The sequence below is a fragment of the Elephas maximus genome, chromosome 11 (genome assembly GCF_024166365.1).
Source record: "Elephas maximus indicus isolate mEleMax1 chromosome 11, mEleMax1 primary haplotype, whole genome shotgun sequence".
NCBI classification, from domain to species: domain Eukaryota; kingdom Metazoa; phylum Chordata; class Mammalia; order Proboscidea; family Elephantidae; genus Elephas; species Elephas maximus.
The window spans coordinates 93006383-93028879 of record NC_064829.1 but is presented as its reverse complement, the minus strand read 5'-3'; the positions used below and the strand labels follow the sequence as shown (position 1 = coordinate 93028879).

Sequence of the window (22497 nt, the reverse complement as noted above, 5' to 3'; positions counted from 1 at the left end):
GGGGAGATGAGAGGGTAGAGGGGCTTAGAAGCTGACGAAATGGACACGAAAAGAGAGAGTGGAGGGAGGGAGCGGGCTGTCTCATTAGGGGGAGAGCAATTGGGAGAATGTAGCAAGGTATGTATAAGTTTTTGTGTGAGAGACTGACTTGATATGTAAACTTTCACATAAAAGCACAATAAAAATTAAAAAAAAAAAAAAGAAGTACAACCGGAATGCTCCTTAGAAGCAAGGATGGTGAGACTGCATCTTACATACTTTGGACATGTTGTCAGGAGGGATCAGTCCCTGGAGAAGGATCAGTCCCTGGCAGAGTACAGGGTTGGTGGAAAAGAAGAAGACCCTTAACGAGGTGGGTTGACACAGTGGCTGCAACAATGAGCTCAAGCATAACAACGATTGTAAGGGTGGCTCATGACTGGGCAGTGTTTCGTTCTGTTGTGCATAGGGTCACTGTGAGTCAGAACCGACTTGATGGCACCTAACAACAACAACGTAGATACATAGATGATAAGATAAATATATACATAGCTGATAGATAGGTGCTTCACTGGTTTTGCTTCTCTCGAGAACCCAGCCTAAATCATGTGCATATAGGATGTTTGCGTGCATATAAGAATGCTTGTATGTCTATAAAAGTGTTTATGTGCATATAAGAGTGCTTGTGTGTGTATAAGAGTGCTTGTATATGTATAAGAATTTTGTGGCAGTTTTATTCATAAAAACCCAATACCAGAAACAACCCAAATGAGAGGATGGACAAATTGTGGTGAAATCATCAATGGAAAAATACTCAGCAATGAAAAAGAGCCAAATGCTGATACATGCAACATCATAGGTAAATCTCAGGGACAACATGTTGAGTAAAAGAAGCCAGACACAAAAGAGTTCATACTGTTTAATTCTGCTCATAGGAAGTTCAAGAACACACAAAACTCGCCCACAGTGATAAAAGTCAGGAAAAAGAATTATCTCAAGGAACATAGCAATTGGCCAGAGAGGGTCACAAGGGAACCTGTAGAGTATTGGAAATGTTCTATACTTTTGATCTGGTGGTGGTTACACTAAGGGATAAACCAGTTGCTGTCAAGTCAGTTCCAAATAATGGTGACCCCCTATGTGTCAAAGTAGAGCTATGGGATTTCAATGGCGGATTTTATGGAAGTAGGTTACCAGGCCTTTCTTCTGAGGCACCTCTGAGTGGACCCAAATCTCCAACCTTTCGGATGGCAGCACCAAGCCCATTAACCATTTGCACTACCCAGGGATTCCTATACTAAGGGATTAAAAAAAAAAATCCTGTTGCCATGGAGTCGATTCCAACTCATGGAGACCCCATGTTTTACAAAGGAGACTTGCCCCATTCAGTTTTCTTGGCTGTAATCTTTACAGAAGCTGGTCACCAGGCCATTCTTCTGTAGCACAAGTGGTTGGATTTGAACAGCCAACCTTTAGGTTAGTGAGATATGTATGTAAAAATCACTGAGCTGTGCACTTAAGATTTGTACATTCTACTCGATGCAAATGAGATCTCTCTTTAGAATATAAACAAGTCTTCACTGGAGATCTGAGGAAAGGGAACCCTATATGCCTAGTCCCTAAGGGGCTTTTGCTCCATCCCTCATTGCCTTGCTGGAAGTTCTTCCTTCCTGGGCTTTAGATTTTCTCCTGATTATGTCTTCACAGACGAGTACACACAGGTCTCAAGAGGCTGCCTTGTAAGGTCTGAAGGGCCCTGTCTTAGGGCTCTGATATCTAGCTCAGCGTAAGTCACTCCCTGGGGTTCTTCAGCATTTGGGTCCTGGGATACATCAGCCTGAAGTTAAGAGAGAAGAAAAGGATCAGGTTCAATGAGGAGTGTTTGGTATATCCATATGTGAACATTTACTAAGATTTATATGATATTGTTGTCGTTAGTTGCCATCGAGTCGATTCCAACTCATGGCGACCCCACGTGTCTCACACTAGAACTGCTCCATAGGGTTTTCAAGGCTGTGATCTTTTGGAAGCAGATTGCAAGGCCTTTCTTCTGAGGTGCCTCTGGGTGTGTTCAAACTGCCAACTTTTTGGCTAGTCATCTAACACTTAAATGTTTGTGCTGTCCAGTGACTCCCAGGGAGGAATATTTGACTGTGAAGATTTAACAGTCATTTTAACAACCTTACAAGGTAGGCACCCTTCTAAGGTGGGCCCCAATCACGCCCACCTCTTGGTATTCCGGACTGTTAAGGTTGAATTGTGTCCTCCAAAATATGTGTTGGAATCCTACCTGCTATACCTGTAGATGTAATCCTGTTTGGAAATAGAGTTTTCTTTGTTACATTAATTAAATCATACCTGAGTAAGGTGGGTCCTAAACCTAATCACTTCTGAGTTATAAAAAGAGTAGAATGGAATATGGTGTCTGGCTACCACTACCAACCATTCTGATCAGGGCCACTGTCTTAGTTATCTGGTGCTGCTGTAACAGAAATACCACAAGTGAATGGTTTTCACTAACAAAAATTTATTTTCTCACAGTTTAGGAGGCTAGAAGTCCTAATTCAGAGTGCTGGCTCTAGGGAAGGCTCTCTCTCTCTGTCGACTCTGGAAGAAGGTCATTGCTTCCTGATTCCTTGGAGCTCTCAGTGTGCCCTGGCATCTATGTTAACCCATCTCTCCTCTGTTTGCTTGTTTAATCTCTTATCAAAAGGGATTGACTCAACACTTCTGAGGTTTACCCTTCAGCCAAAGATTAGACAGGTTCATAAAACAAAACGAGACTAAATGGGCACATCAGCCCATGGGCAAGGATGGGAAGGCAGGAGGGGACAGGAATGCTGGTAATGGGGAGCCCAAGGTCCAGAAGGGGAGAGTGTTGCATGTTGTGGGGTTGGCAACCAATGTCACAAAACAATGTGTATTAACTGCTTAATGAAAAACTAGTTTGTTCTGTAAATCTTTATCTAAAGTACAAAAAAAAGAGATTGACTCAAGACACACCCTACACTAATCATGTCTCATTAACATAACAAAAACAACCTATTCCCAAATGGGGTTATAACCACAGGCATAGAGCTTAGGATTTACAACACATGTTTTAGGGGGACATAATTCAATCCATAACAGCCACAATAGATGAATCCTGATAAACAGGAAAGAAATGTGGAACGGAGCTCAAAATCTTAAAGAGTCCAGACTTACTTGACTGGTTGAGACTAGAGGACTGCTTGAGACTATCACTCTGAGATACTCTTTAAACCCTGAACCAGAATTATCCCTTGAGGTCACCTTTTAGCTAAATAACAGATTGGCTCATAAAATAAAGAATATCACCCATAAGTAATGAGCTCCTTTAGGAAAAATCAGCTATAGGAGACCAAATGGTCAAAAATCACTCTAAAGCACAGATGAGAAGGTGAGAGGAAACTAGAGTACCGGAAATGGCACAACCAGACCGGAATGAATGTGACTGACGACACACTGGGAAAAATGTAACCAATATCACTGAATAATTTGTGTAGAAATTGTGAAATGGAAACCTAAACTGCTGTATAAGCTTTCACCTTAAATACAATAAATATTAATGACAAATAAGTAAATAAAATTACGGAGGACCAAATAAAACCTAATAATAACAATTAAAAAAAGTAAAATGGACACACAGACACACACACGGGGGAAGACAGATGCCATGTGAGGATTGCCAAAGTACCAAGGAACACCTGGGGCTGCCGACGAGGAGGGAACTGACATGGTGGAGACCCTGACGTGAACTTTTAGCCTCCAGAACTGTGAGAAAACACATTTCTGTTCTTTAAAGCCACCCACTTGTGGTATTTGTGTTACAACAGCACTAAGGAACCAAACCAGTTGCCATTGAGTCAACCCTGACTCATGGCGACCCCACGTGTACCAGAGTAGAACCATGCTTCATAGGGCTTTCAGTAGCTGGTTTTTTGGAAGTAGATCAGCAGGCCTTTCTTCTGAGGCACCTCTGGGTGGACTCAAACCTCCAATCTTTCAGTTAGCAGCCAAATACATTAACTGTTTACACCACCCAGGGACTCCAGGTCATTGAACTATCCCATTAACCATTAATTCTATAAGGAGGGTCATAGATGGGAAAATGTACTCAGAAAGGAGAAGTCATGAGCTGAAGGTCCCATGGCCAGAAAATGGCATAGAAGAGTTCAGACCATGTTCTGAAATGTACAGGAGGGTTTGAGGATGGATGAAAGCAGAGGCCCAAACCACTGGAAAAACTAGAAGGGGAATGAGGAAGGGACTGAAGGGGAATTACCAAAGAGGAAACTCACCAAGACAGGCGAGCAACTCTTCATAGCTACTGACGCATCTAGGAGGGAAGAGATTCTGTCATTGCTTCATCCCTGGGCTCCAGGGGTCAGGTCCACACATACACACACACACACACACACACACACACACACCCCACATACATGCACACTCACCATATACACACATGCACTAACACACATGCACTAACATATGTCTACACATGTACACATACACAGACACACTTGCAACCCCACGTACACATACATGCATCCATTCAATGCACACCCACCATCCACATACGCACGCCTACATATACCTACACACATGCATGCACACACATACATACATGTGCACAAACATGCACACATACATACACATATGCACCCATTCAATGCACACTCACCATCCACACACCCACAACAACATACACACACATACATGCATACACACACGCACATACTCACATGCACACATACACACCCACATATACATATATACATGCACCCACTCAATGTATATTCATCATTCATGCACACATGTACACATACCTACACACATGTGTGTCATACACAAACACATATGCACACATGTGCACACATACAATATACACTTAAACATGTGTACACAATGTTAATGAACACTATATACATGCATGTATGTACATACTCAAACTACATGCATGCATTTATAGGCACATATATGCATAAACACAAACACACATGTATGTGCGCACACCAAATACATGCATACATGCATACAGTCATATGCACACTCACCATACACACAAAAATATACACAACACATACAAACATATATGCATATCATACAAACATATATGCATATGTAACCCCACCACTTTCTTCCCCAGTTTACTTACCTGTCACCACTTCTTCAGGTTCCTTGGAAGAGCGTGAGCTGAGACAGAAACTAAGTGAAGCATTGGAGGAAAAAGCCATTAGAGAGCAAAATCAAGACAGATGACAGGACAAGTCTCTGTAAACCAAAGTCCCTCTCCACCTACTCCCAGCTTGAATGCCCCACCCTCAGGTCTCCATGTAATTCAGAGTCCCAGGAAAGTCTTGAGAACCGAGGAGGAGGAAGTGGCTTGGGGTAATGTGGTCTGTAAGGAAAGAATCCAAGGAAAGGATATTGAGTGGGAAGTGCAGGATGATTAAAAAAATATATGGAACCAAGATAGAAACCTGAGGTGGCCACTGGTCTGGGGCATATGAAATGTTGAAGTAAAATAAAAGGTCATTGGTAGTCAAGGAAATTATGGAGGAAGAGTTAAGTACAGGCTGATGGGCTTCTCTGAGTAGCTCTACCTTTTGGTTGTCTTGGTAGGAGACGTCCCTGAGGAGAAAAAAAGGAGAAAGGATTAACCCCTTGACGTTAGCCTCTATCTTCTATTTCTCACATTTCCCCCAAAATGTTAGCACTTGCTTCCTTGTACTCACCAGGCCGAGTGTATTTGTACATGAAGAAGGCTGAGAGGAGGAGGAGGAGGAGGAAGAATAACGAGAAGACGACAATAAGGATGATTCCATTTGTCCCTGGTGGAAGGAGAACATGAGACATGTTCTAAGGCTTAAATATGGAATATGGCTACCTCTGCTTAAGTTCCTATTATGTGCTAGATTCCTCGCTACAGTTTTCTCATCACTTACAAGTATCCTGGCAGAAAGATAAAATAGTTTTACGGAGGAGGAAGATGAGATTAAGAGCTCTGAAGTAAGATTTCCAAAGTCACAAGGCTAATGAGTAGGCAGAGCTCTGACTCTACCCCTGTTTTTGTTGGCTGCTGTCAAGTCAGCCCCTAGTCATGGTGATGCACAAGGAAACAGAATGTTGCCTGGTCCTGCACCATCCCCATGATTGGTTGTGGATTGGACAGATGTGATTTATGGGGTTTTCATTGGCTGATTATTGGAAGTAGACCACCAGGCCTTTCTTCCTGGTCTTAGTATGGAATCTCCACTGAAACCTGTTCAGCATCAGAGCAACACACAAGCCTCCACTAACATATGAGTGGAGATACATGACCCAGAATCGAACCCAGGTCCCACGTGGAAGGGGAGAATTCTACCACTGAACTAACACTGCCTTAGGACTCTAACCAACCCTAAACCCAAAAAACCCATTGCTATCAAGTTGATTCTGACTCATAGCAACCTTATAGGACAGAGTAGAACTGCACCATAGGTTTTCTCAGGCTATAATCTTTACAAAAGCAGATTGCCACATCTTTCTCCCAGGGAGCAGCTGGTAGGTTCAAGCCATTGACCATTCAGTTAGCAGCCAAGTGCTTAACTACTGCACCACCATGGCCCTACCCACCTCTAAAGGCCTTGCTTTTAACCATAATCTTCAGGCATCACCAAAATCCATACGTCCTTGGGAACTTTCCTAGAGATGGGGAGCTCGCTCTTCCACAAGGATGCCTCATCCCATGTTCGAACAACCCTATGTCTTGGGAGAAAGAGCCCTGGTGGCACAATGATTAGCACTGAGCTGCTAACTGAAAGGTTAGTGGTTCTAATTCACCTGGAGGCTCTGTAGGAGAAAGACCTAGCAATCTACTCCAGTAAAGATTGGAAACCCTATGGGGGCAGTTCTGCTTTGTCACATCAGGTTGCTATGAGTCGGAATTGACTTGACAGCACCCAACAACAACAGGTCTTGAGAAGTTCTATTTTATTTACCTAGTTCCATTCCTGCTGTTTGAGGAGACCTTGTTCCTTCAGTTTCATCTAGAAGACAGAATTGTTGAACAAAAAAAATTAAGTTGCAAAGCAACCATCACGTTATACTACTTACATATAATTTTTAAAACTCTGTATATTGTTCACAAAAGCATACCTATACAGTGAAAGTAGAAAAATATGCACAAAAATGATAAATACCAAGTTCAATATAAAAGGTTCTACTGAGGAAAGACCCCCCCCCAAAAAAATGGGAAGAAAAGAAGACTTTTCATTTTACCTTTATTTGCAGAAAGGAAACCACTTGGAGCAAAAATGACTAAATGTTAAGAACCACAGTGAAACCTGTGAGAACCAGAACTCGCCAGGACTGCTTTGTTTTGCCCGAAAGTTTTCTGCCTTTGACAGAGTACAGTCTTCCAACTTTTCTATTGCCGGGTTAGTAGAAAATACTTGAGTTTTCCTTCTCTGACAGTTTTCCTCCTTACACAGGTTCTGGCTTTCACAGGTTTGCTGTATAAATCTAAGCGATGGGTGCATGAAGGTCTGTTATTTTATTTTTGCTTTACAGTGTTTTTAAAAATTTCACCAAAAAAGGAAATTCTTACCAATTTTCTTACTGGTTTCTGGAGGAGTAGTTTTTTTACTTTGAATTCCATCTAGGGAACAAAATGAAATAACATGGGGCACAGAGAAAAGACACAAGAGCACCAAAAAAATTTTCTGGTCCCACTCAACGGTCCCAAGACTCCAGTATAGGGTGCACAGACAAATTCTCTTAATTATGACCATGTGAAATGGATTGAAATGTGCCCCCCAAAAATCATGTGTTAGAATTCTAACTCCCATCCTTGCAGATGTAATCGTGTTTGGGAATAAGATTTTCTTTACGTTAATGAGGCCATATCAGTGTAGGGTTTATCCTAAACCTAATCACTTTTGAGCTATATGAAGAACAGATTAAACACAGAATCGACCACAAACAGGGGAAGATAGATGCCATGTAAAGATTGCCAAGAAATCAAGCAAGGGACAGAAGATGAAAGAGACAAGGACCTTCCCCCAGAGCTGACAGAAAGAGAAAGGCTTCCACTAGAAGCTGGTGCCCAGAATTTCGATTTCTAGCCTCCTAATCCGCACCCCTCCCCACCACGTCCATCAGTTTGTCACACTGTCGGGGCTTGCATGTTGCTGTGATGCTCAAAGCTATGCCACTGATATTCAAATACCAGGAGTGTCAAACATGGTGGACAGGTTTCAGATGAGCTTCCAGGCTAAGACAGGCTGGAAAGAAGGACCCGGAAGTCTACTTCTAAAAGAATTAGCCAGTGAAAACCTTATGAATAGCAGCGGAACATGGTCTGACATAGTGCCGGAAGATGAGCCCCTCAGGTTGGAAGGCACTCAAAATACGACTGGGGAAGAGCTGCCTTCTCAAAGTAGAGTTGGCTTTAATGACATGAATGGAGTCAAGCTTTTGGGACCTTCATTTGTTGATGTGGCATGACTCAAAATGAGAAGAAACAGCTGCAAACATTTATTAATAATCAGAACGTGGGAATGTACAAAGTATGAATCTAGGAAAATTGGAAATCATCAAAAACAAAATGGAACACATAAACATTGATATCCCAGGTGTTAGTGAGCTGAAATGGACTGGTATTGGCCATTTTGAGTCAGACAATCATATGGTCTAAAAACTATGCTGGAAATGACAACCTGCAGAGGAATGGCGATGCATTCATCATCAAAAAGAACATTTCAAGATCTATCTTGAAGTAGAACACTATCAGTGACAAAATAATATCCATATGCCTACAAGGAAGACCAGCTAATATGACTTTTATTCAAATTTATCCAACAACCACTAAGGCCAAAGATGAAGAAACTGAAGATTTTTACCAATTTCTGCAATCTAAAATTGATCAAACATGCAATCAGGATGCATTGTTAATTACCGGTGATTGGAATGGAAAAGTTGGAAGCAAAGAAGAAGGATTGGTAGTTGGAAAATACGACCTTGGTGACAGAAATGATGCTAGAAATCTCATGATAGAATTTTGCAAGAACAACGACTTCAATGCAAATACCTTTTTTTGACAAGATAAATGGCAACTATGCACTTGAACCTCGCCAGATGGAATACACAGGAATCAAATCAACTACATAGGTGGAAAGAAACGATGGAAAAGCTCAATGTCATCAAGGCCAGGGGCCGACTGTGGAACAGACCATCATCAATTGCTCTTATGCAACCTCAAGTTGAAGTTGGAGAAAATTAGAACAAGTACCCAAGAGCCAGAGTATGACCTTGAGTATGTTGTTTGTTAGGTGCTGTCGAGTCGGTTCCGACTCATAGCGACCTTACACACAACAGAACAAAACACTGCCCGGTCCCGCACCCTCCTTACATTTGTTGTTATGCTTGAACTCATTGTTGCAGCCACTGTGTCAATGCACCTCGTTGAGGGTCTTCCTCTTTTCCGCTGTCCCTGTACTCTGCCAAGCATGATGCCCTTCTCCAGGGACTGATCCTTCCTGACAACATGTCCAAAGTATGTAAGACGCGGTCTTGCCATCCTTGCCTCTAAGGAGAATTCTGGCCACACATCTTTCAAGACAGATTTGTTCGTTCTTTTGGCAGTCCATGGTATATTCAATACTCTTCACCAACACCACAATTCAAAGGCGTCAACTCTTCTACGGTCTTCCTTATTCATTGTCCAGCTTTCACATGCATATGATGTGATTGAAAATACCATGGCTTGGGTCAGGCGCACTTTAGTCTTCAGGGTGACATCTTTGCTCTTCAACATTTTAAAGAGGTCCTTTGCAGCAGATTTGCCCAATGCAGTGTGTCTTTTGATTTCTTGACTGCTGCTTCCATGGGTGTTGATTGTGGATCCAAGTTAAATGAAATCCTTGACAACTTCAATCTTTTCTCCGTTTATCATGATGTTGCTCATTGGTCCAGTTGTGAGGATTTTTGTTTTCTTCATCTTGAGGTGTAATCCATACTGAAGGCTGTGGTCTTTGATCTTCATTAGTAAGTGCATCAAGTCCTCTTCACTTTCAGCAAGCAAGGTTGTGTCATCTGCATAACGCAGGTTGTTAATGCGTCTTCCTCCAATCCTGATGCCCAGTTCTTCTTCATATAGTCCAGCTTCTCCTATTATTTGTTCAGCATACAGATTAAACAGGTATGGTGAAAAAATACCACCCTGACGCACACCTTTCCTGACTTTAAACCAATCAGTATCCCCTTGTTCTGTCCCAACAACTGCCTCTTGATCTATGGAAAGGTTCCTCACGAGCACAATTAAGTATTCTGGAATTCCCATTCTTTGCAGTGTTCCCCATAGTTTGTTATGATCCACACAGTCAAATGCCTTTGCATAGTCAGTAAAACACAGGTAAACATCCTTCTGGTATTCTCTGCTTTCAGCCAGGATCCATCTGACATCAGCAATGATATTCCTAGTTCCACATCCTCTTCTGAAACCGGCCTGAATTTCTGGCAGTTCCCTGTCAATATATTGCTGCAGCTGTTTTTGAATGATCTTCAGCAAAAATTTGCTTGAGTGTGATATTAATGATATTGTTCTATAATGTCCACATTCGGTTGGATCACCCTTCTTGGGAATGGGCATAAATATGGATCTCTTCCAGTCAGATGGCCAGAAAGCTGCCTTCCATGTTTCTTGGCATAGACGGGTGAGCACCTCCAGTGCTGCATCTGTTTGTTGAAACATCTCATTTGATATTCCATCAATTTCTGGAGCCTTGTTTTTTCACCAATGCCTTCAGAGCAGCTTGGACTTCTTCCTTCAGTACCATCAGTTCCTGATCATATGCCACCTCTTGAAATGGTTCAATATCGACTAATTCTTTTTGGTATAATGATTCTGTGTATTCATTCCATCTTCTTTTGATGCTTCCTGCATCATTTAATATTTTCTCCATGGAATCCTTTACTATTGCAACTCAAGGCTTGGATTTTTTCTTCAGTTCTTTCAGCTTGAGAAACGCCAAGTGTATTCTTCCCTTTTGGTTTCCAATCTCCAGCTCTTTGCACATATCATTATAATAGTTTACTTTGTCTTCTCAAGAGGCCCCTTTGAAATCTTCTGTTCAGTTCTTTTACTTCATCAATTCTTCCTTTTGCTTTAGCTGCTCGATGCTCAAAAGCAAGTTTCAGAAACTCCTCTGACATCCATCTTGGTCTTTTCTTTCTTTCCTGTCTTTTCAGTGACCTCTTGCTTTCTTCATGGATGATGTCCTTGATGTCATTCCACAACTCATCTGGTCTTTGGTCACTAGTGTCCAATGGGTCAAATCTATTCTTGAGATGGTCTCTAAATTCAGGTGGGATATACTCAAAGTCATATTTTGGCTCTCGTGGACTTGCTCTGATTTTCTTCAGTTTCAACTTGAACTTGCATATGAGCAATTGACGGTCTGTTCTACAGTCGGCCCCTGGCCTTGTTCTGACTGATGATATTGAGCGTTTCCGTCATCTCTTTCCACAGATGTAGTCAATTTGATTTCTGTGTGTTCCATCTGGCGAGGTCCATGTGTATAGTTGCCATTTATGTTGGTGAAAGAAGGTATTTGCAATGAAGAAGTTGTTGGTCTTGCAAAATTCTATCATTTGATCTCTGGCATTGTTTCTATCACCAAGGCCATATTTTCCAACTACTGATCCTTCTTCTTTATTTCCAACTTTCACATTCCAATCACCAGTAATTATCAATGCATCTTGATTACATGTTCGATCAATTTCAGACTGTAGCAGCTGATAAAAATCTTCTATTTCTTCATCTTTGGCCCTAGTGGTTGGTGCATAAATTTGAATAATAGTCGTATTAACTGGTCTTTGTAGGCATATGAATATTATCCTATCACTGACAGTGTTGTACTTTAGGATAGGTCTTGAAACGTTCTTTTTGACAATGACTGCAACACCATTCCTCTTCGAGTTGTCATTCCCAGCATAGTAGACTATATGATTCAAAATGGCCAATACCAGTCCATTTCAGCTCTCTAATGCCTAGGATATTGATGTTTATGCATTCCATTTCATTTTTGATGATTTCCAATTTTCCTAGATTCATACTTTGTACATTCCAGGTTCTGATTATTAATGGATGTTTGCAGCTGTTTCTTCTCATTTTGAGTCGTGCCACATCAGCAAATGAAGGTCCCGAAAGCTTTACTCCATCCACATCACTAAGGTCGACTCTACTTTGAGGAGGCAGCTCTTCCGCAGTCATCTTTTGAGTGCCTTCCAACCTGAGGGGCTCATCTTCCAGCACTATATCAGACAATGTTCCGCTGCTATTCATAAGGTTTTCACCGGCTAATGCTTTTCAGAAGCAGACTGCCGGGTCCTTCTTCCTAGTCTGTCTTAGTCTGGAAACTCAGCTGAAACCTGTCCTCCATGGGTGACCCTCCTGGTATCTGAATACCAGTGGCATAGCTTCCAGCATCACAGCAACACACAGGCCCCCCCAGTACGACTAACTGACAGACACGTGGGGGCTTGAGTATATCACACCTGAATTTAGAGGCCATCTCAAGAATAGATTTGATGCATTGAACAGAAATAACTAAAGACCAGGCAAATTATGGAATGACATTAACGATATCATACACAAAGAAAGCAAGAGGTCATTAAAAAGACAAGAAAGAAAGAAAAGACCAAAACTGATGTCAGAAAGCACTCTGAAACTTGCTCTTGAATGTCAAGTATCTAAAGTGAAAGGAAGAAGTGAGGAAGTAAAAGAGCTGAACAGAAGATATCAAAGAGTGGCTTGAGAAGAGAAAGTGATGTATTATAATGACATGTGAAAAGACCTGGAGGTAGAAAACTAAAAGGCAAGAATGCCTTCAGCATTTCTCAAGCTGAAAGAACCAAAGAAAAATTCAAGCCTCGAGTTGCAATATTGAAGGATTCTATGGGGAAAAAATTAAACGACACAGGGAGCATCAAAAGAAGATGGAAGGAATTCTCAGGGTTACTGTACCAGAAAGGACTGGTCGATTTTCACCATTTCAGGAGGTAGCATATGATCAGGAACCGAAGGTACTGAAGGAAGAGGTCCAAGCTGCACCGAAGGCATTGACAAAAAACAAGGTTCCAGGAACTGACACAATATCAGCTGAGATGTTTCAACAAATGGATGCAGTGCTGGAAGCGCCCACTCATTTGCACCAAGAAATTTGGAAGAGAGCAACCTGGCCAAAAGACTGGAAGAGATCCATATTTATGCCTATTTCAAAGGATAGTGATCCAAAAGAATGTGAAAATTACCAAACAATATCATTAATATCAAACGCAAGTAAAATTTTTCTGAAGATCATTCAAAAATAGCTGTAGCAGTATATAGACAAGGGAACTGCCAAAAATTCAAGCCAGATTCAGAAGAGGACGTGTAACCAGCGATATCATAGCTGATGTCAGATGGATCCTGGCTGAAAGCAGAGTACCAGAAAGATGTCTACCTGTGTTTTATTGACTATGCAAAGGCATTCGACTGTGTAGATTATAACAAATTTTGGATAACATTTCAAAGAATGGGAATTCCAGAACACTTAATTGTACTCATGAGGAACCTGTACATAGATCAAGAGGTAGTTGTTCAAACAGAATAAGGGGTTTAAAGTCAAGGAAGGTGTGTGTCAGAGTTGTATCCTTTCAGCATACCTATTCAATCTGTATGCTGAGCAAATAATCTGAGAAACTGGACTATATGAAGAAGAACAGCGCATCAGAATTAGAGGAGGATTCATTAACGACCTGTGTTATGCAGATGACATAGCCTTGCTTGCTGAAAGTGAAGAGGTCTTGAAGCACTTACTGGTAAAGATCAAAGACTACAGCCTTCAGTATGAATTAGATCTCGACATAAAGAAAACAAAAATCCTCACAACTGGACCAATAAGCAACATCATGATAAGTGGAGAAAAGACTGAAGTTGTCAAGGATTTCATTTTACTTGGATCCACAATCAACAGCCATGGAAGCAGCAGTCAAGAAATCAAAAGACACATCACATCGGGCAAATCTGCTGCAAAAGACCTCTTAAAAGTGTTGAAAAGCAAAGATGTCACTTTGAAGACTAAGGTGTGCCTGACCCAAGCCATGGTGTTTTCAGTTACGTCATATACATGCAAAAGCTGGGCAATGAATAAGGAAGACCAAAGAAGAATTTTGAATTGTGGTGTTGGTGAAGAATATTGAATATACCATGGACTGCCAGAAGAACGAATGAATCTGTCTTGGAAGAAATACACCCAGAATGCTCCTTAGAAGCAAGGATGGCAAGAGTACGTCTCACATACTTTGGACATGTTATCAGAGGGATCAGTCTCTCTAGAAGGACATCACGCTCAATAAAGTAGCGCATCATCAAAAGAGAGGAAGATTCTCAACGAGATAGACTGACACAGTGGCTGCAGCAATGTGCTCAAGCATAACAACGATCATAAGGATGGCATGACACCGGTTTCATTCTGTTGTGCATAGGGTTGCTATGAGTTGGAACCAACTCAGTAGCACCTAAAAGCAACAACAGCATCCTAAACTGTGAGAAAAGAAATTTCTCTTCTTTAAAACCATGCATTTGTGGTATTTTTGTTACAGCAGCACTAGGAAACTAAGACAGCACGGTTTGCAGAAAAAAGGGAGTATCTTGGCCATTTTTCTGTAGTGCTTCCAGGGATGTAATAGTCATAACACAAACTAGCAAGTATTGAATGCATACTCACATGCATCATCTTCATTCTTGCAAAAAAAACCAGTTGTCCTTGAGTTGACTCTGACTCATAGCAACCCCCTGTGTGTCACAGTAGAATTTTGCTCCCTAAGGTTATCAATGGCTGCTTTTTCAGAACTACATAGGTCAGGCCTTTATTCCGAAGTGCCTTGGGTTGGACTCGAGCCTCCAACATTTTGGCTAACACCTGAGCATGTTAACCGTTTGTACTACCAGAGACTCCCCACGGTCAAGCAGATGGTGAGTTTAGAGAAGCAAGCACATCTTTTGTGGAAATGGGAGAAATAGAAAACGAAAGCTGACATCACAGAGTTCATTCTTTCTCGTCTTTTTTTTTTTAGTCCTCATTGCACAGAGAGATCAGGACAGAGCAAATGTGTTTGTTTTGTTTTAACAGATGAGTTGGAACCAATCCGATGGCGGCTAACAATGGTCTCCGCCTTTCAAGCCCCTGGGGAGAACTCTGGTGTCTAACTGGAAAATAGATGGTGGGTCTACAGTAGGTGTCTTACTTTCCTACTGCTGCTGTAGCAGAAATACCACAAATGGGTGGCTTTAAAGAATAGAAATGTATTTCCTCCCAGAGCTAAAAGTCCAAATTCAGGGCACCACCTATAGAGGAAGGCTCTGTCTCTGTCCTCTCTCTGTAGCCCTAGCGTTCCTCAGTTCCTTGATGATCTTCATATAGTATCTATCTTTGCTTGTCTCTGCCTATGCTGCTCCTTATAACTCAGAATGATGAGGTTTAGGACATACCCTACACTGACATGACATCATTAACATAGCAAAGAAAACCCTATTCCCATACAGGATTATATCCAGTTAAGTCCTTGTTGGAAACCCTGATGGCATAGTGGTTAAGTGCTACGGCTGCTAACCAAAAGGTCAGCAGTTTGAATCTGCCAGGCACTCCTTGGAAACTCTATGGGGCAGTTCTACTCTGTCCTATAGGGTAGCTATGAGTTGGAATCTGCTCGATGGTGGTGGGTTTGGTTGGGTTTTTGTTCTTGTTAGGTGCCAGAGCTTCTGATTCATAGTGATCCCATGTGACTGAGTAGAGCTGCCCCATAGGGTTTCCTGGGCTGTAATCTTTATGGAAGCAGGCTGCTACAACCTTCTCCTTTGGAGCAGCTGGTGGGTTCAAACCACCAACCTTTCGGTTAACAGCCGAGTGCTTAACCATCGTGCCACCAGGGCTCCTGACATCTACAGGTATAGGGGTTAGGATTTTTACACAAATTTTGGGAGGACACAATTCAATACATAACAGCAGCATTTGTCAGCCTCAGCGTTATTGATGTACAAAGCTGGATAATTCTTGGTTGGGAGAAGGGAGCTGACTTGTACATTGTAGGATGTTTAGCAGCATCCCAGTCTCTACCCATTAGGTGCTAGGAGCACCCACCTTTGTTGTGATACCAACATTGCCAAATGCTGCCAGCTGGCAAAATTACCCCTAGCTGAGAACCAATGGTCTAAGGAAAATAAGGGATGAGATGATGGTCAGTTACTTTTCTTTTGTCAGGATTATTGCCGTCCACCTTGCCTCTGTGAAGACAGAGAGCATAGACCTGCCCCCAGTCTTCTGATCTCAGTCTTCTAGCCCCCAAAACTGTGAGACAGTAAATTTCTGTTCTTTAAACTCTTTTGTTACTATTGGCACAAATGGTATGCCAGCCACGTCTTATGCCTCGGGACCTCAGGCAAGGAGTTATTCTGGCTCTAATGCATTTAGCACCAAGGTGGGTCCCTTTTGAAATGTGTGAAGCTCAGCAGATCAAAGTTGGAGCTTCACCGTTGTGTAGGTTGAGCATTCTAGTAGATGATAGTTCCTGGATGTGTTAGCTTTGTAAACCTTTGCCCTTTTTTTCCTTTATTTCTGTGAGATAAGACTTGCAAGCATAATTATGGCTTTCTTGTGTGATAGTTAGAGAGCCCTGATGGGTTTGTTTTGGTTTTTCTGTGTCACATTTGGAAAACCAGAGGTTCCTCATGTAATCTAATGGAAAAGCACCTGCAATAAGTTAGTTTTCTAGCTCTCATTGGTATATTGTCATACACAGATCAGTGGCACCAGAGTGCCACTAGCCTCATTGGTGGCTTGTATTACCAGATCATATTTCTCAAGATCCATATCACCAGCCAAAAAATTAAACACACTAAAATAGTAAGCATGCATTCCAATACTGAAAACATACGCCATCCAAAAAAAAAAAAAAAATTAAGGAGAAAAAAATATAGTAACGAAAAGGTTAAAACCACCCACTTTATGGTATTTTGTTATGGCAGCCATAGGAAATTAAGACTTGGGGCCCAACTAAAATCCCAACAGTTATAATTATTTTTGAAACAAGAGTTCCTTTACAACCTTCCAGAAAATGGGGTTATCTGCCTTCTGCTACAACACCTCCAGTGACAGGTGCTCATTCTCTGTTCAAATGGTTACAGCTGTTGAATGTTCTCTTTCATCCCAGTTATCTTGTCCCTGGAAAGGACAATGAACAGCCTTTGCATTGAGCTAGAAAGCTCAATTTTCTAGTATTGGAGTGAATTGGTCATTGTTGTGGTTAGTTGCCGTCGAGTCAACTCTGACTCATGACAACCTTACATATAACAGAACAAAACATCACCCGGTCCTGCACTATCTTCAAGATTGTGGTATGCTCGAGTCCATTATTGGAGCCACTGTGTATTTTGAGTGCCTTCCAACCTAGGGGACTCATCTTCTCACACTACAGCAGACAGTAGTCTGTTATGATCCATGAGCTTTTCATTGGTTAATTTTCATAAGTAGTTGACCAGAACTTTTTCCCTAATTGCTTAATCTGAGTGCTCCACTGAGAGTGACCCTATACTGGTGGCATAGCTTCCAGCAATCACAGCAACACACAAGCCAACACAGTGCAACAAGCTGATAGATGGGTGGTGGAGAACCGATCATAGCTATAGGAAAGATGTCCCTAGGCACACAAATGCCCTGCCTTACCCCTGGGCTTCACGACCTCAGCATGGGGTGGAAAGAAAAATTCTTCTTTACTGGATCCCCGTGATCTCCATACCCACATCAGTATCTCATGGTCTGCAGCTCTGTATCAGACACCTCTGTTTGCTGAACATACCTTCCCTTTGCCAGAGACTAGCACCCCTCCTTCCTTTGGGAACTTTACTTCCTCCTACCCAACATTCCTGTCACCCTGGATGGAGCTTAATTTGTTAATTAAATTAAAAAAAAATTTTTTTGTGTGAAACTATACACAGCAAAGAATACACTACTGCAACAAATTCTACAGTTACAATTCAGTGACATTGTTTACGTCCTGCACGCTGTGTGACAGTTCTCGCTATCCTTTCTCAAATCATTCCACCGTCATTAACGTAAATCACTGCCCCTAAGCTTCTCATCTCATCTTTCAAGATGCTGTTGTCAATTTGACCCGATACACGTAAATCCTTGAGAGAGCACAATGCTCAAAACAGACGTGATTTACTAATTAGGCTAAACTGTTGTTTGGTTCAAAGCAGACTTCCAAGAAATGTTTTGGTTTGAGGTTTAAGGTTTAAAGATGATCTCAGGGCAATAGTTTTGTGTGTTCATCCAGCCTCAGTGGAGCTGGATTTTTTGGCTTCTGTTTTTTGCGTGACACTGCAGCCAGTGTTAAAAAGCAATGACATCACTTTGAGGACTAAGGTGCACCTGACCCATGCCATGGTATTTTCAATTGCCTCATATGCACATAAAAGCTGAACAATGAGAAAGGAAGGCCAAAGAAGAATTGACACTCTGATTAAAGAAAAAATAAAAAACCCGAAAGAAAAAAATCAAGAAAACCTTACCTGTCACCCAGATCTCAAGGCTATCACTGGGGTGTGAGGCCCAGAAAGGACCCCTTGTCTGGTAGTAGACACAGCTGTAGTTCCCAGTGTCCTTGACTGCTACATTCTTAAGGGAGAACTCTGCCATGTCCCCAGATGGCCTCCAGTACTGTATGGGCGCTGGGGTTCCTTCCTTCAGTAGAGCAAACATTACATATGATATAACATCGCCTGGCTTCTGGCACTGCAGAGTCACCTCTTTTCTTTCAGCCACATTACGGGTTGGGTAGGCTCGGAGGGAAGGTTTAGGTAAATCTCCTGTAAAAGAAGGAAGCTGAGAGGTAATGGGAGAAAGCTCAGGTCGTCCATCACCCTGGTTCTCACAGAGTGGGGGTCAATTCAAGATTCCTAATCTCACCCTCCACTGATTCCAGGACAGAGTATTCCTTCCCAACCAGCCCTGGATAAAACCAAGATTCAAATTCTGTTCCTGTCTCTCTTCACCATCACCCACACCTCACTACACTGGAGACGTAAACCCTTGTCTCCCTCTCCTCCCCTGATTCCTCCCTCATCCCCTGTCATTGCAGAGCACCTCCTCACCTGTAACCAGAAGTAGGAGAACATCACTGGGCTGTGAAGCTGTGTAGGGGGACAGAATCCTGTAGTATTCACAGGTGTACTCCCCACTGCCACCTGTTTGTAGCTCAGTGAGATGGAATTCAGCCAGGCTCTCTGTAGGATTACTCTGTGATCCTACTCTGTAGGGAAAATCCAGAGTAGTTTTTCCCTTTTTGAGAGCAAAGTGTACTGCCCTGGTAGCAGTCCAGCATCTCAGAGTCACATTGCTCTTAGGAGGGACCACCGAGCTGGGCCAGGCACTGAGTTTGGGCTTGGGAAGTGGCCCTGGAAGGGAAACAGAGTCCAGGGCTGGATTTGACCACTCACCTTGCTCCAGAAGCCCATATAAGGAAAGGGAAGGAAAAGGGAGGAATTTAGGGCGAAGGATCAAGGCAGGCGTCTACCTGAAGAAATACTCACCATATCTTTTCACGTCTCTTTGGCTAAGACACAGACCTATAAAAGAATTGTCCATGAGTGATACACTCCCTGCCTGTAGCCCATGTCATCTCCCTGTCCTGATCCCTGGGACATGGCCTCAGAGTCTCTTCAAAGAAAGCTGTTGTTATGTGCTCTCAGTGGCAACAGGTTTGGTGCATTGTAGAAATTTTAGCAGCATCCTTGGCCTCTACCTACTACATAACAGTAGCTACTTCTCCCAGCCAGTAGTGACAACAAAAATATCTCAACAACAACAAAAGCCATTGCCGTTGAGTCAACTCTGATTCATACAACTCCATATGTGTCAGAGAAGAACTGAGTTCCATAAGGTTTTCAATGGCTGATTTTCAGAAGTAGATCTGCAGGGCTCTCTTCCAAGGCACTCTGGGTGGACTTGAACCACTAATCTTTCAGTTAGCATTAAGCACATAAACTGTGCCCCACAGGGACCCCAGATCTTACCAAATGTCCCTTGGGGGTTGAGAACCACTGTTCTGCAGGAGTGTGAGGAGTCAAAAAGGAAGAAAACAAACCAGACGGGGCCCCTTGCTGAGTCCTCAGTGGGCGGTGGTGGACATCCCCCACTTTTCAGATCCAGTAGTTTACAGAACATCTCATCTCATGTCTGAATCTCATTTGTGAAGTTACAGGATATGAGTCTGCAGAGAACAGTTCTTTCATAGACTTTCCAAGACAGAATGAGATGAAAAGGCTGATGTGACACTGATGGTGTGAGGGGTGGCCTCCAGGAGAAATCTCAAGAGCTTCATCAAGATGATGATGATGATGGTGATAACAATAATAACCAAAACCGTTGTCATGGAGTTGGTTCTAACTCATATCGATCCTATAGGATAGGCTAGAACTGCCCCATAGGATTTCCAAGGCCTGTAATCTTTACAGGAGCAGATTACCACATCTTTCTCCACTGGGCGTGGCCTACATCCATGATACAAATGAATGTTCTGGCAAAGCTCACTCTCATTCCAATATTGCAATCTTCTTGGCTTCTGACTATAGTTCCTGGGATGTAAGCCAGCAGGGACCTCCAGCCTGTCACCTGACCTATAGATTTTGGATCATCAGCCCCTGAAACCACATGCACCAGTGGAGGTCACCAGCCTGTCCTCTAACCCACGGATTTGAGACTTGCCAGCCCCCACAATTGCATGAGCCATTTCCCTGGTATAAATTTCTATATATACATATATTTTGAATCCACCAGGTGCTCCTTGAAAACCATAAGGGGCCGTTCTACTCTCTCCTATAGGGTCACTATGAGTCAGAATCAGCTCGACAGCAACGGTTTTTTTTTTTTTTTTTTATGGTCACTATGAGTTGAAATTGACTAGATGGTAACTAACAACAACAATATGCTCTAATAATCCTCTATTTTTCAAGAGTGATATCAGTTTTTCATTTATAGAGGTGTTTTATAGGTCTATTTTTCCTATTTTTTAAATTGTGGTCAATACGTATGTAACAAAACATTTGCCATTTTTTTACGTGTACAATTCAATGACATTACGTTCATCATGCTGTTCAACCATCACCATTAGCCATTTCCAAATTTTTCCGTCACCCTTAACAAAAGCCCCTAAGCTCCCTTAGGGGACACATCGGTGTTCCTAAACAATGAGCTCCCCTTTCCCTCTCCCTTCTGCCCCTGGTAATCACTAATAAACCTTGGTCTCTATACACTTGCTTATTCTAGGTATTTCATGTAAGTGGAGAACTGTTTTTTAAATGGAGTGTAGTATTAAAAGGTAATAAAAACCTGAGTCAATATGAAGAAAAATAACATTAAAGAAAAAAAAAAGAATACAGCTGTCACATTCACATGGCAAAACGTGGTTGGGATTTTTAAGTATGACTGAACTTTGAAAAACACGTGTAAAGCACCCAACATATTCCTCTCACATAATATGTATTCAGGAAATTGGAGTTTCTTTTATTTGTTTATCCTACCCATTACATAAGGAGCACTGGTGGTGCAGTAATTAAGTGCTCAGCTGCGAACTGAAAGGCTGGCAGCTCAAACTCACCTACTGCTCCACGGGAGAAAGACCGGGAAATCTGCTTCATTAAGATTTACAGGATAGGAAACCCTACAGGGCAGTTTTACTTTGTTCTATAGGGTCTCTTTGAGTCAGAATAGACTCGATGGCAATGGGTTTCATTTTTGTTTTGGTTTACCCATTACCTAACCCACAGCCTTCTCCACCTCTTGCTGCCACATATCCCAACCCACCGCCACCCATAATGATCCTATTATCCCCCAAGACTTACCAAAGCAGAGCAGGAACAAAAATGGATCATGGCAGCCCATTCGGTCTCCTCCAACAATGTTGCTTCAGTCTTACCGTGTGTGTTACTCAAAACAACCTGCTGGCTCCAGGAAGTGCAGTAACAGTCTTGCTCCAGGGTTTTAATTCTCTACACTTATGCACCCACAGTTTCTCAGGGTCAAAATCAGGAAATGATAACAAGTTATTGCAACACCCTCCCAAGCCACCTCCCACAGGCTTAACTCACAGAATCCTCATCTAACACAGACTTCAGATCTCTAATTGCAAAGGCATATAGATGAATCAGAACAAAATATGCAAGAAATTGCTCAAGGAATTCCAATACTCGTTGTCCCCTTCTAGTATAATGAAAGGTTATAGCAAGACCCATGGAAACCCACAGTAACGACTGCAGTTCCCTCTCACAAACAAAGCTTTGGTCAATAGGATGTGACCAAAAGTGATGTATATCACTTCTGGGGTATGCCCTAAGGGACATTTGAGGGCTGTAGCTGGGTTGGAGCTAATAACAAAGAGAAAACAAGTTTTAGGGGCACCAAGGAGGGAGTCAAAGCC

General features: G+C 42.2%; 1 protein-coding gene across 4 annotated transcripts; it reads right to left on the bottom strand.

Moving 5' to 3' along the window:
• Positions 1 to 884: 884 nt before the first annotated feature.
• On the bottom strand, positions 885 to 22067 carry LOC126085671 (T-cell-interacting, activating receptor on myeloid cells protein 1-like). Of its 4 annotated transcripts, none has more exons than XM_049901271.1 (11): positions 21923 to 22067; positions 19613 to 19648; positions 19175 to 19477; positions 18593 to 18889; positions 7589 to 7639; positions 6981 to 7028; positions 5736 to 5831; positions 5604 to 5631; positions 5156 to 5205; positions 4299 to 4336; positions 885 to 1816 (listed from the first exon to the last, which is right to left on the bottom strand). In XM_049901271.1, exons 1-11 carry the CDS (start codon positions 21960 to 21962, stop codon positions 1673 to 1675), a joined length of 1131 nt encoding a protein of 376 aa, XP_049757228.1. In that variant the 5' UTR covers positions 21963 to 22067; the 3' UTR covers positions 885 to 1672. The 4 variants fall into 4 exon arrangements, with proteins under 4 accessions (XP_049757228.1, XP_049757230.1, XP_049757229.1 ...); XM_049901273.1 differs by having other exon boundaries at positions 18593 to 18905; positions 19175 to 19332; XM_049901272.1 differs by lacking the exon at positions 19613 to 19648.
• Between the last annotated feature and the right edge of the window lie 430 nt (positions 22068 to 22497).

Bases quoted from the DNA above. Each gene is read 5' to 3' on its own strand.
- LOC126085671 (XM_049901271.1), bottom strand. From the start codon at position 21,962: ATGGGCTGCCATGATCCATTTTTGTTCCTGCTCTGCTTTG. The intron at 5,206-5,603 runs GTAGAGCTACTC...TGCTTCACTTAG, and splicing joins CCTACCAAGACAACCAAAAG to TTTCTGTCTCAGCTCACGCT. The intron at 1,817-4,298 runs GTGAGTTTCCTC...TCTTAACTTCAG, and splicing joins AGAGTTGCTCGCCTGTCTTG to GCTGATGTATCCCAGGACCC.